A 25,498-nucleotide genomic window follows, 5' to 3' on the forward strand; every position below is an offset into this window, starting at 1 on the left:
TTGGCCCTTCCAGATTTCTCTCAGCCCTTCTTGATCGAGACAGATGCATCCGGTGTGGGTCTCGGTGCGATATTAATGCAGAATAATCGTCCCATAGCTTTTTACAGCCACAAGCTTAATCCGTCTGCACAGTCTAAATTGGTTTACGAGCGTGAATTAATGGCTATTGTCTTTGCCATTAAAAAGTGGTGCTCCTATCTTCTTGGTTGACGCTTTATTGTTCGTACCGACCAGCGTAGTCTTAAGTATCTATTGAAGCAGCGGATTGTCGAAGGTGAGCATCATAAGTGGCTCCTTAAGCTTATGAATTATGACTTTGAGATTCAGTACAAATCCGGTACTGAAAATGCCGTGGCTGATGCTCTCTCCAGAGTTCCTGCTGAAATGCACTTAAATTCTCTTACAGTCCCTATTTTTCTTGATTTTGATGACCTTAAGGAGCAAGTTGATGCTGATTCTTTTCTGGCCAACATTAAAAATGTCATACAGCATGATCCGGCTGCTTATCCTGCCTAGTCTCTAGTTGGGGATCACCTTTGTTATCATGGTAAATTGGTTCTGCCGGCTTCTTCTCCATTTATCCCCCTCTTACTTAAAGAGTTTCATTCTGGTGTTGTGGGAGGTCACGCTGGAATCCGCCGGACATATCGGCGTATAGCAGCTGAATTTTATTGGCCGGGGATAAAACGTTCTGTTCAGGAGTTTGTGCAAGCCTGTGATGTGTGTCAATGCAGTAAATATGAAGTCATGTCTTCTGCTGGCCTTTTGCAACCTTTACTCGTTCCTGAACAGATCTAGGAGGATATTGCTATGGACTTTATTGAGGCTCTTCCTAAGTCGAAGGGATTTGATACAATTATGGTGGTGGTCGATCGTCTCTCCAAGTATGCCCATTTCATCCCTCTCAGTCATCCTTTCTCAGCTCTTACGGTTGCTCATGCTTTCTTACACAACATTTACATGGCATTCCTCGATCAATTATGTCTGGTTGTGATAAAGTCTATATGAGTTTCTTTTGGCGTGAGCTTTTCACTTTGCAAGGTTCAGAATTGCGTCATAGTTCAGCTTACCATCCCCAGACGGATGGTCAGTCGGAAGTGGTTAATCGCTGTTTAGAGACTTATTTGCGCTGCTTCGTGGCTGATTCTCCCTCCCGCTGGTCTTCTTGGTTATCTTGGGCAGAATACAACTATAATAACTCTTTTCACACTGCTGCTGGCATGACACCTTTCAAGGTGGTTTATGGGTGCGGTCCTCCTTCATTAATCCGCTATGAACTTGGCTCTACGGCTAACGCTGATGTTGAAGTTGCTCTCCTTCAGCGTGACGCTATACTTGGTGAGCTATGTGCTCATCTACACCATGCACAACAAAAGATGAAAGACTCGACTGATGCGAACCGACGTGATGTGAATTTTGATGTCGGGGATTGGGTGTATGTGAGAGTGCGACCTTATCGCCAATAGTCTCTAGCTCACCAAGTCAATGAAAAGCTTGCCCCTCATTTTTATGGACCATTTGCTATTGTGGAAAGAATTGGCGTTGTCGCTTATAAACTTCAACTTCCTCCAAATGCACGAATTCACCCAGTTTTTCTTGTCTCGCAACTCAAGAAGGCGATTGGCAACCATATCTCTTCACCTGTGATTCCTTCCACTCTGTCTGCTGATATGGAGATGCTTGTGGAACCTGCTGCCGTGCGCGGTGTGCGCCCATCCACTATGCCTGGAGTTACTGGTTCGGAAGTGCTTATTCATTGGCAGGACCTGCCTGATTTTGAAGATTCTTGGGAGCCTTTTTACTTGCTTCGAGACCAATTCCCTCATTTTAACCTTGAGGACAAGGTTAGTCTTTGGGCGGCGGGTAATGATAGGCTCCCAATTAACCTTACATATGCTAGGAAAAGGAAAGGGCAGCAATCGGTTAAGGGGGAAATAATTGAACACATGGGGCTTACCAGCTGGGCATTTATCGAGGAAGTCAGAAGGGAATAAGAAGAGTCTTGGGGCATTTATAGCTATGTCATTTATGAATAAGAAGAGTGTTGGGCATTTATAATTAGGCCAGCTGGGCATTTAGGGGGGGGGGGGGGGGAGTCAGTTATGCTGTCAAAAGAGTATAAGAAGGGTCTTTGAAGGATGGGGAAGGGTATGTTTTTGGAGTGAAGAATATTTTGAGTGTTTGGGAGAGCCGGCGGTCTCTCGAAGAACCGACCTATTGTTAATGCTTTCCTCTGAATGAATACCAATTTCTCTTTATTTGAGTTGTGTAGTTCTTGCCTTGTGTCTGAGAATTGTGTGTGAAATTTTCGGGACATATCATTTTCATAGAAGTTTCCACAAAATTTACCATTTTGAACAAGGCTGCTGATGCAGATATGGAAGCAATGAAAGAATCTATGTAACACTTGAAAATAATAGGTGAAAATAGATAATAACACTTGAAAATAATAGGTGAAAAAAGATAATAACACTTGAAATGCTCATGGAATAGCAATCTAAGGGTAGGTTGGCATTTCACAACCTGAACCTGATTCCCAACCTGATTAGGATATACCAAACCCATATAGTAGGAATGGGGCAGATTTTAACCCACCCCATTTATGCATGCATTGCATAATTATTTCTAATATCCTTATGTACATCTTTACATTTGTGTGCACTCCTTGAGCTTGACGGTTTTATTTTTCTCCTTGGGTTATCATGCACATGTTAATCTTCAGTTAAAATTTAGCAGTTGATTGGTTGTATATTGCTGGAGCAACATTTAATTTAATATGAAATTTCAGGCTTAAGCCTATCTGGAACCTCCAATTATCTTTTATTTCTCATTGATTCACCATCTCTGTTGCATGCAATGAATTTCAATTTGAACTTAATATGAATGCATTGTTTTCTACCAACTATTAACAAGGAAATTTTTTTTATTAAGTGCATGTCTATCCTTGTTTTATGTGTTTTTTGACTTATGTCATGCTTATTTATACATTTTCACTATGGATTGATAGATATGATCTCTTGCACAATGCACATCTTAATCTGGAAGGACTTGACGAGCTATTTAAAGTGGCTCAGGTATGCATAGATTTTATTTTAGTACTAGTTTTCATGGAGATAAATGTTTAGGAATGGTATGGCTTTGCCTTTAAAATGCTCCTTGCATTTTGATCATGTCAAGGAGGTATTTCTACTACTAGAAGTCCTTGTAGATAATAAATTTCAAGTCTTCCTGTTCTTACACATCACAAATCATATGTCCTTGGCTCATAAATTTTTGTGATTAGTCTCATGTATAATCACCAAAAGTAGCCTGAAGCTTTGCATTTCATTGTTTTAGTTACTTGCAGATGGTGTTATCCCAAATGAGTATGGGATAGATCCAAAGCAAAAGCTCAAAATTGGTTCAAAGGTAAGCAATCAGTTGTTATTCTACCATCCATTTTACCTTCTTAATAGACCTGTTGGCTTTGCCTTTACATTAACAGAATATGCTCAGGCCTGTGCCCAAGTCCGGCCCGACCATCGGGCCTAGGTCTTGAGCCCGAGCCTGACCCTCATATAAAGCCCGAAGCCTGAGCCCGACTAGAAATTTGGAAAAAATATTTTCTTTTTTTATTCAATTAAAAACTAGTTTATTTATATTAAAAGTCCTCAAAACCTAAAAAAATAATGAAAGATCTCACTAATACTTGAAAAAAGAGAATAATAAAGAAAAAATATTATATATATATATATATATATTATTATATAAAATATGTTTTATTATATAATACATTATCAAGTCGGGCTCAGGCTCGGGCTGGGCTTTTTTGAGAAAGCCCAAGGCAGGCCCAAAAAGGACGGGCCTGATGTTTTAAGCACGAGCTCGAGCCCACGGGCCTGAAATCCTGTCCAAGCCCGACTTAGATCGGGTCGGGCCAGGTCAGCCCGTCGGGCTACCCAGCCCATGAACAGTCTATTCTTAATAATTATTTGTCAGCCACTATTTTGTCTTATTTTAAGGTTAATGAGATTGTTGTTCCTATATTTTTGTGGCCTGTTGGATTTAATGTATAATTTGTTGGACTCTAGGCCCATATTATATATCTGGATTATTGGTGTTAAGCTCATGATAATTAGAAAGTTATCCCATAACAACTTTCATTCAATGTAGTTTAAGTTTTGCCAAGGTGTCTATAAGACAATCACTTGAGCATTTTTGTGTGCCTAGATAACCAACTAGGCTGGCAGCATACATATAAATATCTTAATGGGAGCAAATAATTAATTACACGTCCTTTTATATATTGACATGAATGTGTTTAGAACATTCATAAATGTCCAGTAAGAACCATTTATTTTATATGGGATCAACAGAAATGGTGGTTTGTGCAGGTTCAGTGGCCAACCACATATGTTGGGATATATATGGACAGACTGGTTATTCTGTTCTCTCCGGTACCAAATAGCACTGAATATTCAGTGCTGATCAACAGAACCCATATTTTACCTTCACTTAATCTGATGGACAGACTGAACTAGCTATATCATCCTTCATGTGCATGAAAGTGGAAGGTTGACATAGCCTCAAATTTAGACTACGGATCAATAAAAGTTTTTTCCCTTATGATGCAGGTACAAATAACATAAAACCTGATACAACTGGAATTTTTGAAGTCTTGAAAAAATAGAATTTGGAGGTTTGGAGAGAATGAATAAACATAAGATCGCAAGTCAATTTGTAGGCTACTTGCCAGCATTCGAGTCTATTATTCCTTCTCAAGAATGCCGGTATTTGTGGTTAGGCAACTTACATAGAAATGAATTTCCAGACCAGAGTCAGATATGGGGGCCTATGAGTAAAGCTGTCATTGGTAAGTAATTTGGAGATTCCTAAGAGAATATGGCACTTTTGAAGAGAGTAGTGGTTATCAAATGTGAGAAATCTCCAAGTTGTAAATCGCACCTACAATAATCTGAATTAAAAGAAAAGAAACAGGAGAAAAGGAGGAGATTGAAGAGAGAGAGAGAAGTGATGGAGGAAGAAGAAGAAGAGAGTAGTTCAAAACCTCTCTTCAGCCCCCAATGATCTCTTTTATTCTTTTGTTGTAAAAAATAAGGACAATTACATGAGTGCCCTTAGTAGGGCGTCCATCACTAAAGACAACAATAAAAAAGAGAAAATAGGCCAATAAATAAGGCCCACTACCTACTAGCACAAGTCATAAACATAACTTAAAGAAAAACAAAGAAACTAAGGCCCATTCGGCCGATTATCTCTACATTCCCCCTCAAGCTGAGCATAGATATCAATCATGCAGCTTGCTTACACAATGTTGCAACTTTTCCTTAAGGACACCCTTGGTCAAAACATCTGCTCACTGTTGCTCTGAGGCAATAAAAGGAAGGCAATCTTCTCCTGAAGCTACCCTTTCTCTTATAAAATGCCAATCAACTTCAATATGTTTTGCCCTATCATTGCTGAACTGGGTTGTGAGCTATGTTGATCGCAGCTTGATTATCATAGTAAAGCATTAAGGGATTATCATGTGTAATACCAATCTCCTCAAGAAGTGACCTAAGCCAATAACAACTTTGAAACTCCATGTGCCATTGGCTTGTACTCTGTCTTAGTTGAAGACCTGGATACTATTGACTGTTTCTTACTCCTCCAGGAGACAATGTTCCCTGCAACCAAGGCACAATAACCCAATGTAGATCAATCATCAAAACTACTGGCCCAATCGACATCTATGTAAGCCTCTAGCTTCATGTGTCCATGCCTAGAGAAGAGGATGCCCTTTCTTGGAATTCCCTTCAAGTAACACAGAACTTGTTTTGCAGCATCCATGTATGTCACTAGGAGCATGCATAAAATGACTGATCACACTAACAACATATGAGATATATGGTCGTGTCATGCAAAGGTATATCAACTTCCCTAAGTCTCTAGAACACTACCTTGTTTGCCAAAAGCTCACCATCAACAGTTGAGACTTTATGGTCAGCATCAATAGGTGTAGAAACAGGTTTGGCACCAATTTCCTAGTTTTCCGTGAGAAGATCTAACACATACTTTCATTGGGAGATGAAGATGCCATCTTTAGACCTAGTAACTTCAATTTCCAAGAAATATCTCTATTCCCCTAAATCCTTAATTTCAAATTATGAGTTGAGGAATGTCTTGAGCAAGGTTCAAAATATCGATACGCCTAATACGCCGGTAGAGGCATATCAGATAGTATCCATATATTTTTTCTTTTTTTTTGAATCTGGTTCAGAGGGGCCGGTTTAAGGTTCATCCACCCTCTAAACTGGTCGAGACCTTGAAATACCCCCTATAGGGGCGTATCGGGAAGCCCCTGATACGATATGTATCGATATTTTGAATCTTGGTCTTGAGTGCCTGAACTTCCTATGTATCACTCCTTGTAACGATAATATCATCAACATAAACAATGAGGAAGGTAACCTCAGTTCCTCTCCTCTTCACAAACAATGTATGGTCGGACTGTGTTTGTGTATAGACGAACTCAACAAGTGCAGCTCTGAATCTATCAAGCCAAGCTCGTAGGGATTGCTTAAGACCATAAAGAGATTTCTTCAACTTGCATACCTTGCCCTGTACTTCCTTACCATACATACCTAGTGGAAGTGACATATAAACCTCTTCAGTCAAGTCTCCATTTAAGAAAAGCATTCTTCACATCAAATTGATATAAGGGCCAGTCATAAGTCATTACCAAAGATAACAAAGCTCTCACTGTGGTCATTTTTACAACTGGTGAGAAAGTCTCCATATAATCAACATATCAGTGATTTAAAAGGCGTGCCTAGGTGCACAGGTGAGGCACATTTTGGGGTATGCGCCTCACCCAGGTCCTAGGCGCACCCCTTTCAAAAGATGCATGCCTAGTGCACCCCCCTTTCAAAAGGTGCATGCCTAGTGTGCCTTTTTAAAATTTTGCACTTTTTGCTTTTTTTTTCGAGTTTAACGGCTGGGCCGGGGACTTCGCCCGACCCTTGACCACATCCCGCTAGTTCCTTCCCATGAGGCAAATCCACAATATCCCATGTATGATTTTTACGAAGTGCTTCTATTTTAGTACTCATAGCTTCTCTCCATTCTAGCTTAGACAAGGCCTTTGTAACTGGCTTGGGTATAGGCTAAGAAAAAATTGAGGCTAAGAAAGAATAATAAGATGGGGATAACAGACTGTAAGACAGGTCATTGGAAATACAATAGGTAATATGGAGTTGTAAGACAGGTTGTACATTTCCTCTTACCTTTTCTCTCAACAATAGGTAGGTCTAAGTTTGGGAATGGAGGTTCTAGAACAAGTGGTGAAAGACTTGTCCCCTCTTTGGGGGTTGAGACTGTCTAAGGGTCAACTGTAGATGAGGGAACAACCTAATCATGTCGTAGCCTTTGTCTCTAGTACCACCTCTGAATAATAGGATGAGTAATGAAAACTGGAGGACTAGTAGGAGGAGCAAGAGCAGGAATGGTAGAACTGGGAGACAAAGGCTCTGCCACTGGAATAGAAGGAACCACAAGAGACTCAACCTCAAGATCAACAAGAGAAGGTTGAGAACAAGGATTAAAGTATCGGTATCAAGTATCGTATTAGACAACTTGGATATGGATACACATTGGAAATGTAAGGATACAGACGAAACATATGAAAAACTTGGATACACTAGGCAAACACATGTAAATTTCATAAATAAATTAATAACACTAAATTTATGGTCAAACAGCCATAAATAATGTATAAATATATAAGAAAATGTACATAAAAACATATCATACAATGCATTAATTAAGAGTCCAAGATGGACTTATTATATTTATAGTAATTATTATATCAATTATTTTCTATTTTATTATTTTTTACATTTTAACATTAACGAAAAAGTTAACCAAATATTAAATTCTCAAATATAAATTAAATTATCATTTAATAATTTATAAAAATATATACTTTTAACTTAAAATATATAAAATTGGTTAAAATTTATAAGATATATATCATATGCAAATTCATATTTTTTAATTATTAAAAAAATTATTTCATTATTAAAATTTTTATTTGTATAATTTTTTTTTGAAATTAAAATCAATTTTTCATATAAATGTAGATTAATGGATTTGATAAATTCAATTTAATATTATAATTTTGAATATTTTGCAAACAAATTTTTATTTTTTGTAAATAATAAATATATTGTCATTTAATGTAAATTAAAATATTAATTAATAATTATAGAAATATATAAAATTTGTAAGATATATATCATGTGCAAATTTATAAATTTTTAAATAGTAAGGTAATTATTCTACTATTAATATTTTATTTGTATAAAATACTAATTTTAAATATTATTTATTTTAATTTTTAATTGGGGTTGTTAAACATAAATTTTGAGTATTTATTTGGATAGGCATTAATAAAACTTTGTTATTTCGTTAGATATCACAAAGCATGGCATGGCCAAGTGGTTTGATGGAGAACTTAAGTCTCTCGTGCCACCGAGGTTCAAATCACTTTATTAGTGTAGAATATGAATTTTTAATTGAATGTGTTGCGAATCGGTCGATATCGGTGCGTATCGACCGATACAATGAGATGCCGGACGATACGCACTTGTATCGGTTTGAAACGCGCGGTTACAAGATATGTTTCCATTCGTAATGTATCTTGTATCGCCCTAATCCGATACCGATACGATATGCTGCGTATTGGATGTATCGTATCGATATTTAATTCCTTGGTTGAGAAAGTGAAGAAAACTGTTCAACGAAATGCTCCCCCTTAGAAGAATGACGACATAGTTGTCAAGGCGACGCCTAGGCGACAAGGCATCTTTGAGGCTCGCCTCGCCTAATCGCCAAGCAGTTTTGTACTTTGCATTGTAAAATATTTTTTGATTCTTTATTTTTTGACATTATAATTATAAAATAGGCACTATTAAACTAAAATATTCATCTTTTGTGTTTATATATACTAATTTGTTTTTATTATTTTCTTATTTGTTAGGATTTAATCAATACAAACATTGTTAAATGTTGTATTGAACCCTCAAAGACCTTAAAACCTGAACCAATAAATAAGGAAGAACTTAAAATTTTGTCTAATCAACACATTTTCTACTAGTACTACTACTACTACTACTACTACCACTACTACTTTTTCTTTTATTCTTTTCCTATAACAAAAATAAGGGTTCAGCCCCTATATTTTTTGAATTTTCTTTTCCTTCTTTTTTTCGTCTCATGAATATGTTGATTTTCTATACTTTAACATGAACTCTATAATTTTCTTATGAAAATTATGAATAATTATTAAGGAAATATGGCTATGGTACCTAGGGAACTACCCCAGGATCTATGTTTTCTATATAAAAAAAATCCATCGCCTAGGTGACTAGGCGACAAGGTGCCCCCCAGACACCTAGCCTCGCCTTGGCGCCTTGAAAACTATGAACGATGACAAAATGGAAGTGAATCTACAAAGGTAACATTCATGGAGACAAAATGAGTTCCACTAGTGGTATCAAAACAGTTATACTCCTTTTGTGTGGAGGTACACCTTAAGAAAATGCACTTCCAATCCTTGGGTTCAAACTTATGTCTCTGAGAGCTAGGGACATGAACATAACATGTGCACCCAAAGACACACAAGGGAATAGGAAAAAATTCACTCTTAAGAAACAAGACAACAAAGGGAGATTTGAACCCCAACACTCGAGAAGGCATGCGGTTAATAAGTTATGTAGTTGTCATCACTGCATCACCCCAAAATCTCACTAGAACAGTAGAGGCAAAAAGGATGCTCCTGCTACTTCAACAACATGTTGGTTCTTTTTCTCTGCTACACCATTTTGTTCTAGAGTACGAGGACAAGAACTTTGATGTATAACTCCACACTTCTCAAAGTATGAACCAAGATCCTTCTCAAAATATTCCTTAGCATTGTCTGATCAGAATATCTTGATGTGGGTATCAAATTGGGTAAGCACAAATTCATGAAACTGTTTTACAAATTTGGGTACTTAAGCATGGGAATGCATAAGATAAGGCCAGGTGTGACAAGAAAAAATCATCAATAAGTAGAATAAAATATCTATTATCACCCATGCAATGTAAATGATATGGCCCCCACACATCAAAGTGAACAATATGAAAATGAACTGTAGATCTTTTGTTGAAGTTGAATACCGGGCTATGTCTCATGGAGTGGATAAGATCATGTGGATTAAGAATTTGTTGGGAGAACTGGGATTTACTGTAGATAATCCCATGCCCTTATATTGTCATAACAAGACAGCTATCAACATCGTTGTTAATCCTGCTCTTCATGATAGGACCAAACACATTGAGGTGGATAAGCACTTTATCAGGGAGAAACTTGTTATTGGAGAAGTATGCACACCCTATGTTAGTTTTGAAGTGTGATCTTAAGAGCTGTACTCGAAGTATTTAAGGAGAGAAGAGAAACTCTGAAATGCAGTGAATGTCGAACTGAACTGCTCAGTCGACAGTACTATTATTTATATTATGATGTAGTACAATGATACAGGAAGTTACTGGAATGCCCCTGATTAGTGATGGGACACCCAGACAACTTAAAACATTAAACAAGATTAGGCCCATTAACATAGGCCCAGTACAGGACAACTAAAACTTAAGTATAGGCTAATAAGAACTCTTATCAGCCGAATACTCATACATACAAAGACTTCAATCCAACACTCCCCCTTAAGCTAAGCATGGATATCAATCATGTTTAGCTTGCCAAGCATGTCCCTAAACATTGCTGCTGCCAGCCCTTTAGTCAGTACATCTGCAATTTGCATCTCAGATGGTGTATAAGGCACACAGAGTTCACCCGAGATAATTCTTTCTCTAACAAACTGCCGATCAATCTCAATATGTTTTGTCCTGTCATGCTGCACGGGATTGTTGGCAATGTTGATGGCAGCTTTATTGTCACAATACAACCTAAGAGGACCTTCAGCCTTAATGCCAAGTTCATTAAGAAGAGTTCTGAGCCATAAGAGTTCAGCAACCCCGTGAGCCATAGCTCGATATTCTACTTCTACACTTGATCTAGCCACTACATTTTGCTTCTTACTGCGCCATGTAACCAGGTTTCCTCCCACAAATGTATAGTAACCCGAGGTTGACTTCCTGTCTCCAACAGACCTAGCCCAATCTGCATCAATGTAGGCTTCAATTTCAATTCTATTGTTTTTCCTAAAGAGAATTCCCTTCCCTAGGCAAGTCTTCAAGTACCTGAGAATCCTTTCAACTGCTTTCATATGAGGGATCTTTGGAGAGTGCATAAATTGACTGACATCATGCACAGCATAAGCAATATCTGGCCGAGTGAGGGATAAGTATATCAGCTTCCCTACCAATTTTTGGTATCTCTCTCTATCACAGTAGTCCTCCCCTATTGATTCCTGCAGGCCATGATTCTGTTCTATTGGAGTATCTGCTGGCCTGCACCCCATCATGCCTGTTTCCTCTAGGAGGTCAAGAACATACTTCCGCTAACATATGTAGATTCCCTCTCTTGACCTGGCAACTTCAATCCCAAGAAAATATCTCAAATGACCCAAGTCTTTAATCCCAAATTCCGAAGCTAGAAACTCCTTCAGTCTTTTTATCTCTTCCAAGTCATTCCCAGTAATTACCATATCATCCACATAAACAATGAGTGCAGTAAGTTTGCTATCCTGTCTCCTTATGAACAAGGTATGGTCTGCACCACTCTGAGTGTACCCCACTTTCTTCATGGCCCCACAAAGCCTCTCAAACCATGCACGGGGAGATTGCTTCAACCCATATAATGCTTTCCTCAGTTTGCACACATTTCTACCAAAATCATAGCTTGGTGGAGGTTCCAAAAATACCTCTTCGTGAAGGTCACCATTTAAGAAGGCATTCTTCACATCCAACTGATAAAGTTCCCATGAAAAATTTGCTGCTAGTGACAAAAGAACCCAAATTGTGTTGAGCTTTGCTACTGGGGCAAAGGTTTCTTTGTAGTCAATCCCTTCTTTTTGAGTAAACCCCTTTGCCACAAGGCTGGCCTTGTACCTTTCAATAGACCCGTCCTCCCTGTGCTTTATAGTAAACACCCAATTGCACCCAACAGTGCTCTTCCCCTTTGGCAGATCCACTAATTCCCAAGTTCTTGCTTTCATTAGGGCTTTCATTTCTTCATTCATAGCTTCTTTCCACCTTGGATCGGACACAGCCTCTGAGTACCTAGAAGGAACACGCACAGAGGAAAGAGCAGACACAAAGGAGTGATAGGCAGGAGATAAATGTGAGTAAGAAACAAAATCAGCAATGGGGTGCCGGGTGGTGCAAGAGCGAATAGGCTTACGGAGAGCAATAGGAAGATTCAAATCAGGAGTATGTGAGTTGGAATTACCTTGGATTGTAGAGATAGATTGATCCGAGTCCAACTGGTTGCTGTCATAAGATTGAGGGCCCTTTTTTCTTCTGTTGTATGTAAGTATTGAAAGAATGGTAGGATCCATCTAATGGACGCCATAAAGGTTGCGGAATGGGTGGGCGAATTTCAAAAATTTCCTGCCTTCTCTCAACTGGGAATCATATTCCCTAAGTTTAGAATACAATATTCAAGGATCCTACTTGAACCATAATCAAACCAGATCTGTACCAAAAGATAAATGGGAGGAATATACCTGATCCGGAGAAGCAGTATCTCCCAAAGTTGGTGTTCACACCCAAAGAATGCTCCAAGATCCGTTCCTGCTGAAGATGACACAGCTGTGAATGGAACAGAACCAGCAGGGTGCGTCCTACACACTGGATCCTTCACAAGAATCCTCTGGAAGTACTAAACACTGAATCTTTTTCAGTCTTTCTTGCAAGACTGATGTCAAGAACAGATTTCTTGACTTTCTTCTCTGCAAAGATCTAATCTTGCAATGGTAGATGGCGGCGGCAGGAGGAGATCTCCAAAAACGAAAAAAAGGCTGAACTGCTTTTTCTGTTTTTCTGGAGAGTATGAATGAATTCTGATCTGAATTCGCAGGAGATATCCTATACCTCTTCAAGGTGGTTCGAAATCTCCTCCTTTCTTCTTGATTAAGAAACCTCCTTTTTAGGAGTTATTCCAATCCAAATCAGTATTTGGATAGGGGATAATCTTAATCCTTTCTGCAGATAGAGTTAGCTTACTCCTGATCTTATCAGGAGGTTACCAGATTCAAATCTAATTTGAATTTGGTCTCTAAGAGTGGATAAGGCTAAAAGGCCCAATCCTTTTACTAACTTTAATCTCAAATTCGCCCCATGGATGGGTGATCATATCAGCCCACCTCGAAATGGGCTTTTGGCCCATTAAGTGTTCAGTGTCTAATTACTTTCCAATCTGCTGCCCAGTTGGGCTTCTTTGTATGGCATGGGACCCAAGCATTGATCTACACACCAGCCACATGGGTTCGGCCCAGCCTTTAATACAAGGCCCAGCCGAATTCACTGAAAAACTCAATGAACCCCTTGAGTCCATCATATAGACCCTATGGGCCCAACACTTACATTAAGTGGTCCCTGGGCCAAGCCATCTTATAAAAAACCTAGGGACTGTGGGCAGGTGCAAGATTAGCCCATCAGGTATTATCCTCAATGGTCTTACACTTAACCTCTCAGCCCTTAATGATCAAGCACTGCCCGACAAGAGAGGACCTCTCCCTCGGCTACAAGGAACAGTGCCGCACTCTCCTCTCACATGGATCTCGGGAATTAAAACCATTTGCAAACAATTCGAAACCGTACATATATATAAATATATTAATTTTGCAAAACAAAATTCCAACGATTGAAATCAACTGCCGGCAGTTTGGTTTCCATCAGAGAGAGTGCATTCCCGATCATTACCCTTTGTCCGACAAAGTGGCTGATTCCGTCACTATGATCACCCACTCAGATGAATTCTCAAACTGCCCCAACATACCCAGGTTTTGATCCCCGCTAAGGATCTCACTGAATGGCATATCAAAGGCGGCCTGATCCAACACCTAGTGAAATGTCATAATCGAGTCTAGGGGTCAGGTGTAACTTTCCAGTTTTGCCCATCTATCTACAAGGTCCAGGGCAATACTGGAAATCTGGTCCGGTTCAAGGATTCAAGTAATCCCATACTGCATGTGCCTCGGGTCTTACCCTGATGGCTGAGACAGGCCATCCCAACACTTGGTGGCACACCAGTATCAACCTTGGCAGGATAAATCTCCCCAGACTTATCCAACGGCTGTGAACATTTAAAACTAACATGAGTCTCTATAAATGTCCAGTTTTATGGTTTTACACAGAATTAAACCAAACAACATGAATCAAACATGCACTTTATTTATTTCCACTAAATAACAAAAGTACATCAAATCAGATTGAAGCTAAGGGCATACAAAACTGTCTAACAGCTCCCACTTGCACTTAGGTCCAATCTGGTACAAGCCGGAGTCCCATACTTTCCACGTGTTTCTCAAATACCTTCTGTGTCAGTGGCTTAGTCAATGGGTCTGCCACATTATCCGCTGATGCTAACTTCTGAATCAGGACGTCCCCTCTACCAACGATCTCCCGCAGTACATGGTACTTTCTCTCGATGTGCTTCGACTTCGAGTGAGCCCGAGGCTCTTTAGCCTGGGCGATCGCTCCATTGTTGTCACACAACAACGGGATGGGAGATGTGCTGGATGGAATCGCTCACAATTCGTGTATGAACTTCTTCATCCACACGGCTTCCTTGGCAGCTTCACTTGCGGCAATGTACTCGGCCTCGGTTGTGGAGTCTGCAGTGGACCCCTGTTTGCTACTTTTCCAGCAAATAACACACGATCCTATCGTGAAAACATACCCAGATGTAGACTTTCTATCATCTGGATCCGACTGGAAATTGGCATCGGTATACCCTAGAACTTGCAGTGAACTACCATCGAATACCAGACAAAACTCTTTTGTCCTTCGAAGGTATTTGAGTATGTTCTTCACAGCAGTCCAATGCTCCTGCCCTGGGTTTGCCTGGAATCTGCTTACTACACTCACCGCCTGAGCAATGTCAGGGCGAGTGCACAGCATGGCATACATGATGCTCCCTACGGCTGAGGCATAGGGAACGTCTCTCATGCTCTCAATCTCCTCAGAAGTCTTGGGAGACATCTTCTTGGAGAGAGTGACTCCGTACCTGAAAGGAACGTTTCCTTTCTTGGAGTTCTCCATGCTGTACCTCTTGACAATTTTGTCAATGTAAGCAGCCTGGGATAATCCAATTATCCGCCTCGATCTATCTCTATAGAGTCAAAGACCCAGTATGTATGAAGCTTCTCCAAGATCTTTCATGGAGAACTGCTGTGATAGCCATACCTTGACCGAAGTCAACATTCCTACATCATTCCCAATGAGTAGGATATCGTCCACGTACAACACCAAAAAGGTGATCTTATCCCCACTGGACTTCCTGTAAACACAGGGCTCATCCGGATTCTGCTCAAAGTCAAACGTTTTGACTGCAGAATCAAAACGGATGTTCCAACTCCTAGAAGCCTGCTTAAGTCCATATATGGATCTATTAAGTTTACATACCATGTGTTCCTGACCAACAGCAATGAAGCCTTGCGGCTGCCGCATGTAGATATCTTCACTAAGATCTCCATTCAGGAACGCGGTTTTGACATCCATTTGCCAAATCTCATAGTCATGGTACGCTGCTACAGCTAGCAGGATCCTAATGGATTTAAGCATGGCCACGGGCGAAAAGGTTTCCTCATAGTCGATGCCTTCTTTCTGAGTATACCCTTTCGCCACCAAGCGAGCTTTAAAGGTCTCAATCCTGCCATCGGGGCCCTTCTTCCTCTTGTAGATCCATTTGCAACCAATTGCTTTTACCCCGGGGGGCGGATCCACTAGAGTCCAGACTCCATTGGTCTCCATTGAGTCCATTTCAGCTCTCATGGCCTCCACCCACTTCTGGGAGTCTATGTCTAACATAGCTTCCGCGTAAGTCACGGGATCCTCTTCACTAGTCAAGATTTCCACCAGGTAACTATCCTGGTCATAACCATATCGGACTGGTGGTCTGGATACCCGGGTGGTTCTTCTAGGTTGGTCATTACCTGGAATTTGTGGGACATCTCCCACTGCTCCTGAGCTCTCCTCATCAAGAACTATTTCCTGACGATGGGTGTCCAGGATGTAATCGGATTCTAAGAACTGGGTGTTTCGACTGCAGAACACTTTCTGCTCACTCGGGTCATAGAATAGATAACCCACCGAATCCTTTGGGTAGCCTATAAACAGGCAACGACTGGTTTTAGATTCCAACTTGTCCGCACTTGTTCTTTTAACGTGTGCAGGACAACCCCAAATCTTCAAGTGTCTTACACTTGGCTTCCTTCCGGTCCAAAGTTCATATGGAGTTTTCGGAACTGATTTGGTTGGAACCCGATTCAGCACGTAGATAGCAGTCTCTAATGCGTATCCCCAAAAGGATGTGGGTGATTGTGAGCGTACGAGAAGTGACCGGACCATGTCTAACAAGGTCCTATTCCTCATCTCTGAAACACCGTTGAGTTGAGGTGTAGCAGGAGGAGCTAATTGTGACACTATCCCATTGGCCTTTAAGTAGTCCCTGAATTCGTCAGAGAGATACTCGCCACCTCGATCTGATCGAAGGGCCTTAATTTCTCTCCCTAACTGTTTCTCGACTTCCTGTCTGAACTCTTTGAACTTTTCAAATGATTCAGACTTATGTCTCATTAGGTACACGTAACCATATCGTGAAAAATCATCTGTAAAGGTGATGAAGTACATGTGTTGATTCTGTGTCCTAACACTCAGGGGACCACATACATCAGTATGTATTAGGTCAAGTGTGCCTTCAGATCTTTCAGGCTTACCGTCAAATGGCCGCTTAGACATCTTACCTTGAAGGCAAGGTTCACAAGTGGGAAGATTTTCTACAGTTAGAAAATCCAAAGGACCATCCTTTACCAGCCTTGTGATTCGGTCAATACCGATATGGCCAAGTCGGTAATGCCAGAGGCACGTGGGACTTACTGTATCACGATTCCTTTTCTTGGGATTTTCGACCGACGTAGTTTCGGTTAAGTTAGTTTCCAGAGAAGGATGTAGAACATAGAGACCGTTCTCTTGTTCCCCGCATGCGATGAATTTATTATTCCGTTTAACAGTAATCACATTACTAAAATAAACAGTATATCCATCAGCACACAGTTTTGAAAGAGAAATTAAATTTCTTCTCAAGTTCTGTACATAAAGACAATCTTTAAGTACAAGTATTCCTTCTTTAAAAACTAATTCTATGGTTCCTATTGCCGCTGCTGCAACACTTGCAGTTGTTCCCAAGAATAATGTCACTTCACCTTCACTCAACCTTCTGCTAACTTTGAACCCCTGCAGTGAGTTACACGCATGAGTTGAAGCCCCGGAGTCAACACACCAAGACACAGAAGTAACTAACATGTTAGTTTCTATGACACAAGTTTCGATGTTACCTTTCTTAGATTCCAGGTAGGCAGGACAATTCCTCTTCCAGTGGCCGGTCTGCTTGCAGAAGTGACAGACATCAGATGCCTTGTTCTTCTTCTGCTTCTTAGGATTGGTAGCCTTCTTCTGAGGCTTCTTTGCCTTTCTCTTTTTCTTGCCTGATTTGTTAGCTTCAGCAAGCATAACCACAGGCTCATCCTTCTTGAGTAGATCCTCGGCTCTCTGCAACATATTGCTGAGTTCCTGGACGCTGACATTCAGCTTATTCATATTGTAGTTCATTGTGAACGCATTGAAGGAAGAGGGCAAAGAATTGAGGATGGCATCCACTTGCGTGCCAAGATCTAACCCGGATCCAAGAGCTTCAAGTTCGTTAATGTAACCCATCATCCGAAGACAATGGTCATGAACTTTCTGCCCTTTGGTCATCTGTGCGGTCATGAACAATTTCAGGACCTTCTGTCGAGTAGAACGGTTCTGCTCTTCATACATTGTTCTTAGACTGTCCAATATGTCCTTGGCTAGTTCGATCTGATCGAACTGCCTCTGTATTGAGTTGTCTAATGAGGCAACGACAAAGCAGCGGGCTAGGGAGTTCTTATCCTCCCACTCTTGGTAGTCCCTCCTCCGGGCCTCAGAAGCCCTATCACCCGGACGTTCCGGTGCAGGACTTTTCACTACCTTGTCTAAATTTTCGGAAGTTAGGACCAGCATAAGATTTCTGTACCAGTCGGCATAGTTTGGGCCCTTTAGCTTGTTATCGTCTAGAAGCTTTGCAAATTGACCGTTTGCCATTTTCTGATAAAATAGCAAAATCATTAGTCCACAACCTTAGTTTGATTCATGTTACCTACATAGATATGGCTTTTAATCTATGTTCCATTCCCATTTGTTCATCTCTGAGATTTCCCTCCTTTCTCAGTGACGGAGACGACGAAATGTCTCTGGAAATGTGGGAAATCACATGGGGTGCGTGAAGCCAACTGTTTCAGCTGCATAATCTCACTACCTTTCTGTGACGGATCATATCCACTCATCAAATGAGTTTCCCTTTGGCCTCTGTCAGACAAGGTTCAGAGCCGTTTTCAGGTAAACCTTTCTGTCCAGTGAGTGCTTACCCATCATATTCAGGTTACGCCAAGGTACCGTGAGAGAGTTCCCATTTTCTGGTGAAGCCCCTCCCACATCGGTCTATGACGCCCCTATCATCTTATGAAACACTCTAATAGATCCAACAGCAAATGGATAGCCCAATTTCATGGTGCGTTTCCTCATTACTGAAGGACCCATCATTGTGCTAATGACGGAAGGCCTTTAGAGAGTCCATCATATGGGTCTCCCTATCACATGCATTCATATTTGCTGGAGGGAACAAAAACGCCCTAGTTTTAATTTAGGTCAAACCAGAGTGGCTCCCACTGACTTTCATAAAGTCAGATTTCTGGTGGGCCTTAATCGGCTAGGGGTTCCGTACGCATCCCTTTTCAGGGTTGTGGGGGCCCACCAAGCAAAGAGGGGTCATCCAATGACCTTGAAGGACACCATGGCAATGATGTGCATTCAGCCATGGTGTGCGCAAGAGCCACTAACGAGTCTTCATGGGCCAAGTACTTATGGCCCATGGTCGCAGCACATCAAACATCCAAACATCACATGTAAAGGAGGAATTGATCCAATCAATTAACTGCTATAAATCCCATTGAATAGCCCATTTAAAATCTAAGTCATTAACAATTAATGACTACTAGGTGTATGGGCTGAATCGCAGATAGCAGTTCGGCCCATACAGCTCATCTCACAGTAATGGGCCTTTTGCAGTTTTAACCCTTTAAAACAGGGCTTTACAGGTGGGCCGAATTAATCCTTGTAATTGAACATCAGATTTGGAACAGCAAGTGTGAGAAATACAGACTGAAAAACAGTCCCTATCGAACCCCAGATTCGGTCCAAACAGTTTTGGTCCAATCTAGTCCGAGAGGATCCAAAACTGATTTTCAATTCAAGAATTAATTCATGAAAGATCTGAAATTAATAATTTTGATTTCAAACAATCACAAATCAAACTATGGACTGTTCGCACCACCTGCAAAACAGAGGTTAATCACAAGGGTTGCAGTTTCACAAACTGCAAATCGCAGAAAACGATTTCTCCAACTGCAAACCTCCAGCGCCGCCTTCTTCTTCCTTCTTCTTTAATCAAGAAAAATAACAGAAATCCTATTTCTATTAATTACATTCTTGATCAAATCCTATACATTCAGTCTAAAAAAAAAAAAATTATTTACAAACCGAATCCAAATCTGCACTGTGATCTCCAGGTTCGAACAGTCCATTAAATCAAAATAAATAAAGAACAATTCTAAATAAATTTTGGATTTAATAAAATTAATTTCAGATCAATCGCCCTTAACAAGAAACAATTTCTTGAAATAAAAAAAACAATCTGTGCAAATCCTGAAAGAACACCTTCTATCCATCTGCGCAGGGTCAGATCTGATTTTCTTTTGGTTCAAGATTCGAACCTGTGGCTCTGATACCACTGAAAGAATGGTAGGATCCATCTAATGGACGCCATAAAGGTTGCGGAATGGGTGGGCGAATTTCAAAAATTTCCTGCCTTCTCTCAACTGGGAATCATATTCCCTAAGTTTAGAATACAATATTCAAGGATCCTACTTGAACCATAATCAAACCAGATCTGTACCAAAAGATAAATGGGAGGAATATACCTGATCCGGAGAAGCAGTATCTCCCAAAGTTGGTGTTCACGCCCAAAGAATGCTCCAAGATCCGTTCCTGCTGAAGATGACACAGCTGTGAATGGAACAGAACCAGCAAGGTGCGTCCTACACACTGGATCCTTCACAAGAATCCTCTGGAAGTACTAAACACTGAATCTTTTTCAGTCTTTCTTGCAAGACTGATGTCAAGAACAGATTTCTTGACTTTCTTCTCTGCAAAGATCTAATCTTGCAATGGTAGATGGCGGCGGCAGGAGGAGATCTCCAAAAACGAAAAAAAGGCTGAACTGCTTTTTCTGTTTTTCTGGAGAGTATGAATGAATTCTGATCTGAATTCGCAGGAGATATCCTATACCTCTTCAAGGTGGTTCGAAATCTCCTCCTTTCTTCTTGATTAAGAAACCTCCTTTTTAGGAGTTATTCCAATCCAAATCAGTATTTGGATAGGGGATAATCTTAATCCTTTCTGCAGATAGAGTTAGCTTACTCCTGATCTTATCAGGAGGTTACCAGATTCAAATCTAATTTGAATTTGGTCTCTAAGAGTGGATAAGGCTAAAAGGCCCAATCCTTTTACTAACTTTAATCTCAAATTCGCCCCATGGATGGGTGATCATATCAGTCCACCTCGAAATGGGCTTTTGGCCCATTAAGTGTTCAGTGTCTAATTACTTTCCAATCTGCTGCCCAGTTGGGCTTCTTTGTATGGCGTGGGACCCAAGCATTGATCTACACACCAGCCACATGGGTTCGGCCCAACCTTTAATACAAGGCCTAGCCGAATTCACTGAAAAACTCAATGAACCCCTTGAGTCCATCATATAGACCCTATGGGCCCAACACTTACATTAAGTGGTCCCTGGGCCAAGCCATCTTATAAAAAACCTAGGGACTGTGGGCAGGTGCAAGATTAGCCCATCAGGTATTATCCTCAATGGTCTTACACTTAACCTCTCAGCCCTTAATGATCAAGCACTGCCCGACAAGAGAGGACCTCTCCCTCGGCTGCAAGGAACAGTGCCGCACTCTCCTCTCACATGGATCCTGGGAATTAAAACCATTTGCAAACAATTTGAAACCGTACATATATATATAAATATATTAATTTTGCAAAACAAAATTCCAACGATTGAAATCAACTGCCGGCAGTTTGGTTTCCATCAGAGAGAGTGCATTCCCGATCATTACCCTTTGTCCGACAAAGTGGCTGATTCTGTCACTATGATCACCCACTCAGATGAATTCTCAAACTGCCCCAACATACCCAGGTTTTGATCCCCGCTAAGGATCTCACTGAATGGCATATCAAAGGCGGCCTGATCCAACACCTAGTGAAATGTCATAATCGAGTCTAGGGGTCAGGTGTAACTTTCCAGTTTTGCCCATCTATCTACAAGGTCCAGGGCAATACTGGAAATCTGGTCCGGTTCAAGGATTCAAGTAATCCCATACTGCATGTGCCTCGGGTCTTACCCTGATGGCTGAGACAGGCCATCCCAACACTTGGTGGCACACCAGTATCAACCTTGGCAGGATAAATCTCCCCAGACTTATCCAACGGCTGTGAACATTTAAAACTAACATGAGTCTCTATAAATGTCCAGTTTTATGGTTTTACACAGAATTAAACCAAACAACATGAATCAAACATGCACTTTATTTATTTCCACTAAATAACAAAAGTACATCAAATCAGATTGAAGCTAAGGGCATACAAAACTGTCTAACAAGTATCTCTTTCTGTTGCCTACTGGAGCCTTCAGGAACATCTACAGCATCAGGAGAGGTAACCGGCACAGTGGGAGCCTCATTGGGTTGACCTGGAATGCCACAACAAGGATTAGGAGGAGAGGATGGAAGACCCGAGGTAGATAGGGGAACAAAAAAGGAGGGAGAATGAGAATCCTCTTCCATCCCACTAGTCTCCCCCTGAAGAGGATTCTGAGAAGACTAAAAATAGGGTTGAGACTCAAAGAAGACCACATCTCTGGTGACATACTTTCTCTTGGAGACAGGGTCATAACACTTGTAACCCTTTTGTGTAGGAGAGTACCCCAGGAATATTCCCTTTGTAGCCTTAGGATCCAGCTTGGTCTTCTTTGGATCCTTCACATGTATGAAACATATACAGCCAAAAACCCGAGGAGGGAGGAAAAATTTTGGAAGAGTGGGACACAAAACAGAGAAAGGGGTTTTAATACCCAACACCTTAGATGGCATCTGATTTATCAAATATGATGCAGTAAGAACCGCTTGAGACCAGTATTGCTTGGGAACTTTGTGCTGGAATAGTAAGGCTCGAGTTGTGTCCAATAGATGTCTATTCTTGCGCTCAACAACCCCATTCTACTGAGGGGTATAAGCACAGGATGACTGATGTAGTATGCCAGCATCTTCCATGAATAAGTTCAAGGATTTTTCAAAGTATTCAGTAGCATTGTTTGACCTGAATTGCTTAGTCTTCTTATTAAACTGAGTTTCAATCATCTTGCAAAATGCCATAATTATCCGTGGTACTTCATCCCGTCCTTTTAACAGGTAAATCCATGTGCATCGAGAGTAGTTGTCAATAAAACCGATAAAGTACCGGAAGCTTTCAAAAGAAACAATGGGTGAAGGGCCCCAGACATCAAAATGAATCAAATCAAAAGAAGCATAGATTTCATTACTGGAAATTGTATACACAGTTCTACATTGTTTTGACACTTGACATACTTCACAAGTTAAACTCTGACTTGAAATGCCCTTAAACAGTTCGGGAAACAACATTTCTAATGAAGAGAAAGACACGTGACCTAGCCTAGCATGCCAAAGATGCAACTTAGCTTTTGACTCCACACTCTCTGGACTACTACCAGCAGATGCTTTTAAGGCTGAACCGATGTCTGCATCAAGATAGTAGAGTCCTCCATACTCATGACCGCACCCAATCGTTCTCCCTGTCAATCTGTCCTGGAAGAAACAATGAGTAGGAAAAAATGTTATACTACAATTCAAATTTTTGATAAGTTTTGAAATGGACAAAAGATTTGAGGTGAGACTGGGAACATGTAAAACTGATTTAAGAGAGAGGTCCTTGCTTAGGTCAACCATTCCCTTTCCAGAGATAGTGAAGAAAGACCCGTCAGCAACTCTCATCTTATCCTGACCAGACAACAAATGATATGAAGAGAATAAGGAAGACATATGTGTCATGTGGTCAGTTGCACCGGAATCAATAACCCAAGAAGTAGAGTCAATAGATCAGTGGCACTGAAGGCAGAGGCTGTACCTGATCTGGCAAGAGATGTAGAAGCAAATGAATTATTCCTTAGACGGGCTAATGCCCTGCTAAGGTCATCTACCTCACTAGCAATGAAGCCCAAAGCACCAGTTCCAGAGGAATCAGCAACCTGTTCCATAGGAGAAGAAGACCCTATTGGAGTATTCTGTGAGTTGTCACCATTGTTGCTGGTGACAAAGTTCCCACTTGCTGCAGGCCTGTTATACCTAGAAGAAACTTCTCTGGATATTGGAGACATCTTGACTGCAGCCGCTGTGAAGGTAACACTGATTAAGACTAGCCGAAGCAGTTCTGAAGGTTCTGAACCGGTTCTGGAGCAGGTTCTGATTAGCCGAAATGATCACAGCAGGTTCTGAAGCAGTTCTGAAGTAGGTTCTGATTTGCCGAAGTGATTACAGCATGTTCAGACAACACTCGACACAGTTTCAGACTTGCCGAGACTGTCACAGTTCTGAAGCAGTTCAGTTACAGCAGCAAGCAAGGAGTTCTGGGCTGGTAACCGACCTGAAACTAAGGGTTCTCAACTATTGTGCTATGCAGACTCCACTTGAACTTCGAGTACTGCAACTGTAAGGAGAGTGTCCCTCCTTCCGGCCAATACTAGGACTGCTGACATCAGTCCCCAACTAGGGTTCACAGTGCTGGACAATCTGGAGCTGGCAGCTCTCTAGGTAATCTTCACTTGAGCTGAAGCAGTTCGGGTACAGTAGCAAGTAAAAGTTCGAGGCTGCAACTGTGCAGTGTAAGTCTTTACCACTGTGCTGTGCAGGGCTAAAGTAAGGCTGGTAACCGACCTGAAAATAGGGTTATTTACCACTGTTCTGTAAGAGTCTTGCTGGAGCACCGAAGCTGCAACTGTAGAAGAGGCTCTCCCCCTTTCGGCTAGTGCTAGGACTGCTGAAATCAGTCCTCAACTAGGTCTGTCCTATACAGACCTCTCTTAGTAGGCAAATAGCTACTACTTACTGGAACCAAGAGAAACCCTAGGTTCGAACTTGCTTTACTCTCTTACACCCCTAGGTCTTTACTGCAGCAACCCAAAAAAGGAAGAGAGAAGATGAAAAGACAGCAAGAGAAGAGAGTGCGCCTGCTGAAACCCTAGGTTTGAACTTGCTCTGATACCATGTAATCTTAGGAGCTGTACTCGAAGTGGTAAAGGAGAGAAGAGAAACTCTGAAATGCAGTGAATGTCGAACTGAACTGCTCAGTCGACAGTACTATTATTTATATTATGATGTAGTACAATGATACAGGAAGTTACTGGAATGCCCCTGACACCCAGACAACTTAAAACATTAAACAAGATTAGACCCATTAACATAGGCCCAGTACAGGACAACTATAACTTAAATATAGGCTAATAAGAACTCTTATCAGCCAAATACTCATACATACAAAGACTCCAATCCAACATGAAGAACATCTTGCAGACATCTTCACTAAGGGTTTACATCACTTAGGGCATAATGACCTATATGACAAGTTGGGCATGATTGACATCTATGTCCCAACTTGAGGGCGAGTGTTGAAATAATGTACCCTGTTGCTAGTAGTTGACTACTAGCAGAATATTGTTCCTAGTAGTCAACTACTGGACGAAGACTATTCCTAGTAGTCGACTACTAGACGAAGATTGTTCCTAGTAGTCGACTACTTGGGCACTATTGTATTTTTCCCTCTTTTATTTTGTCGCCTAACATAAATAGAAATGTTGGTGCCGCCAGCCCTGACTTTTTGACTCCAAATCCTCTCTTCTCTCTTCCTTCTTTTCTCTTCTATTCAGCAACTTTCTACCAAGAAAACAGTTAGCAATGGAGGCGGAAGTTACCTTCAAATGGGTGGAGAGAATGGCAAAGAGTTTTGCTGATACTTTGGCCAGACAAGGGTCAATAGGAAACTTTTTTTGGCATCAATGTAATGAATTAGAAAAGGTTAGGTGGATCTC

The 25,498-nt window shown here is 40.9% G+C and overlaps 1 protein-coding gene across 16 annotated transcripts in view; it reads left to right on the top strand.

The window, feature by feature from the left end:
* Positions 1 to 25,498, top strand: part of LOC148863031 (inositol hexakisphosphate and diphosphoinositol-pentakisphosphate kinase VIP2-like) — a 188,248-nt gene that overhangs the window by 157,422 nt on the left and 5,328 nt on the right. For all 16 annotated transcript variants that reach the window (XM_088975882.1, XM_088975890.1, XM_088975886.1 and 13 more), the window contains 2 exons: positions 3,008 to 3,074; positions 3,337 to 3,408. In XM_088975882.1, coding sequence (XP_088832008.1) covers positions 3,008 to 3,074; positions 3,337 to 3,408 — 139 coding nt within the window. The remainder of the gene's footprint in view (positions 1 to 3,007; positions 3,075 to 3,336; positions 3,409 to 25,498) is intronic.

This window comes from Nelumbo lutea, chromosome 3, assembly GCF_056320005.1.
Source record: "Nelumbo lutea isolate HS-2025 chromosome 3, American lotus-T2T, whole genome shotgun sequence".
In the NCBI taxonomy this organism is placed as follows: domain Eukaryota; kingdom Viridiplantae; phylum Streptophyta; class Magnoliopsida; order Proteales; family Nelumbonaceae; genus Nelumbo; species Nelumbo lutea.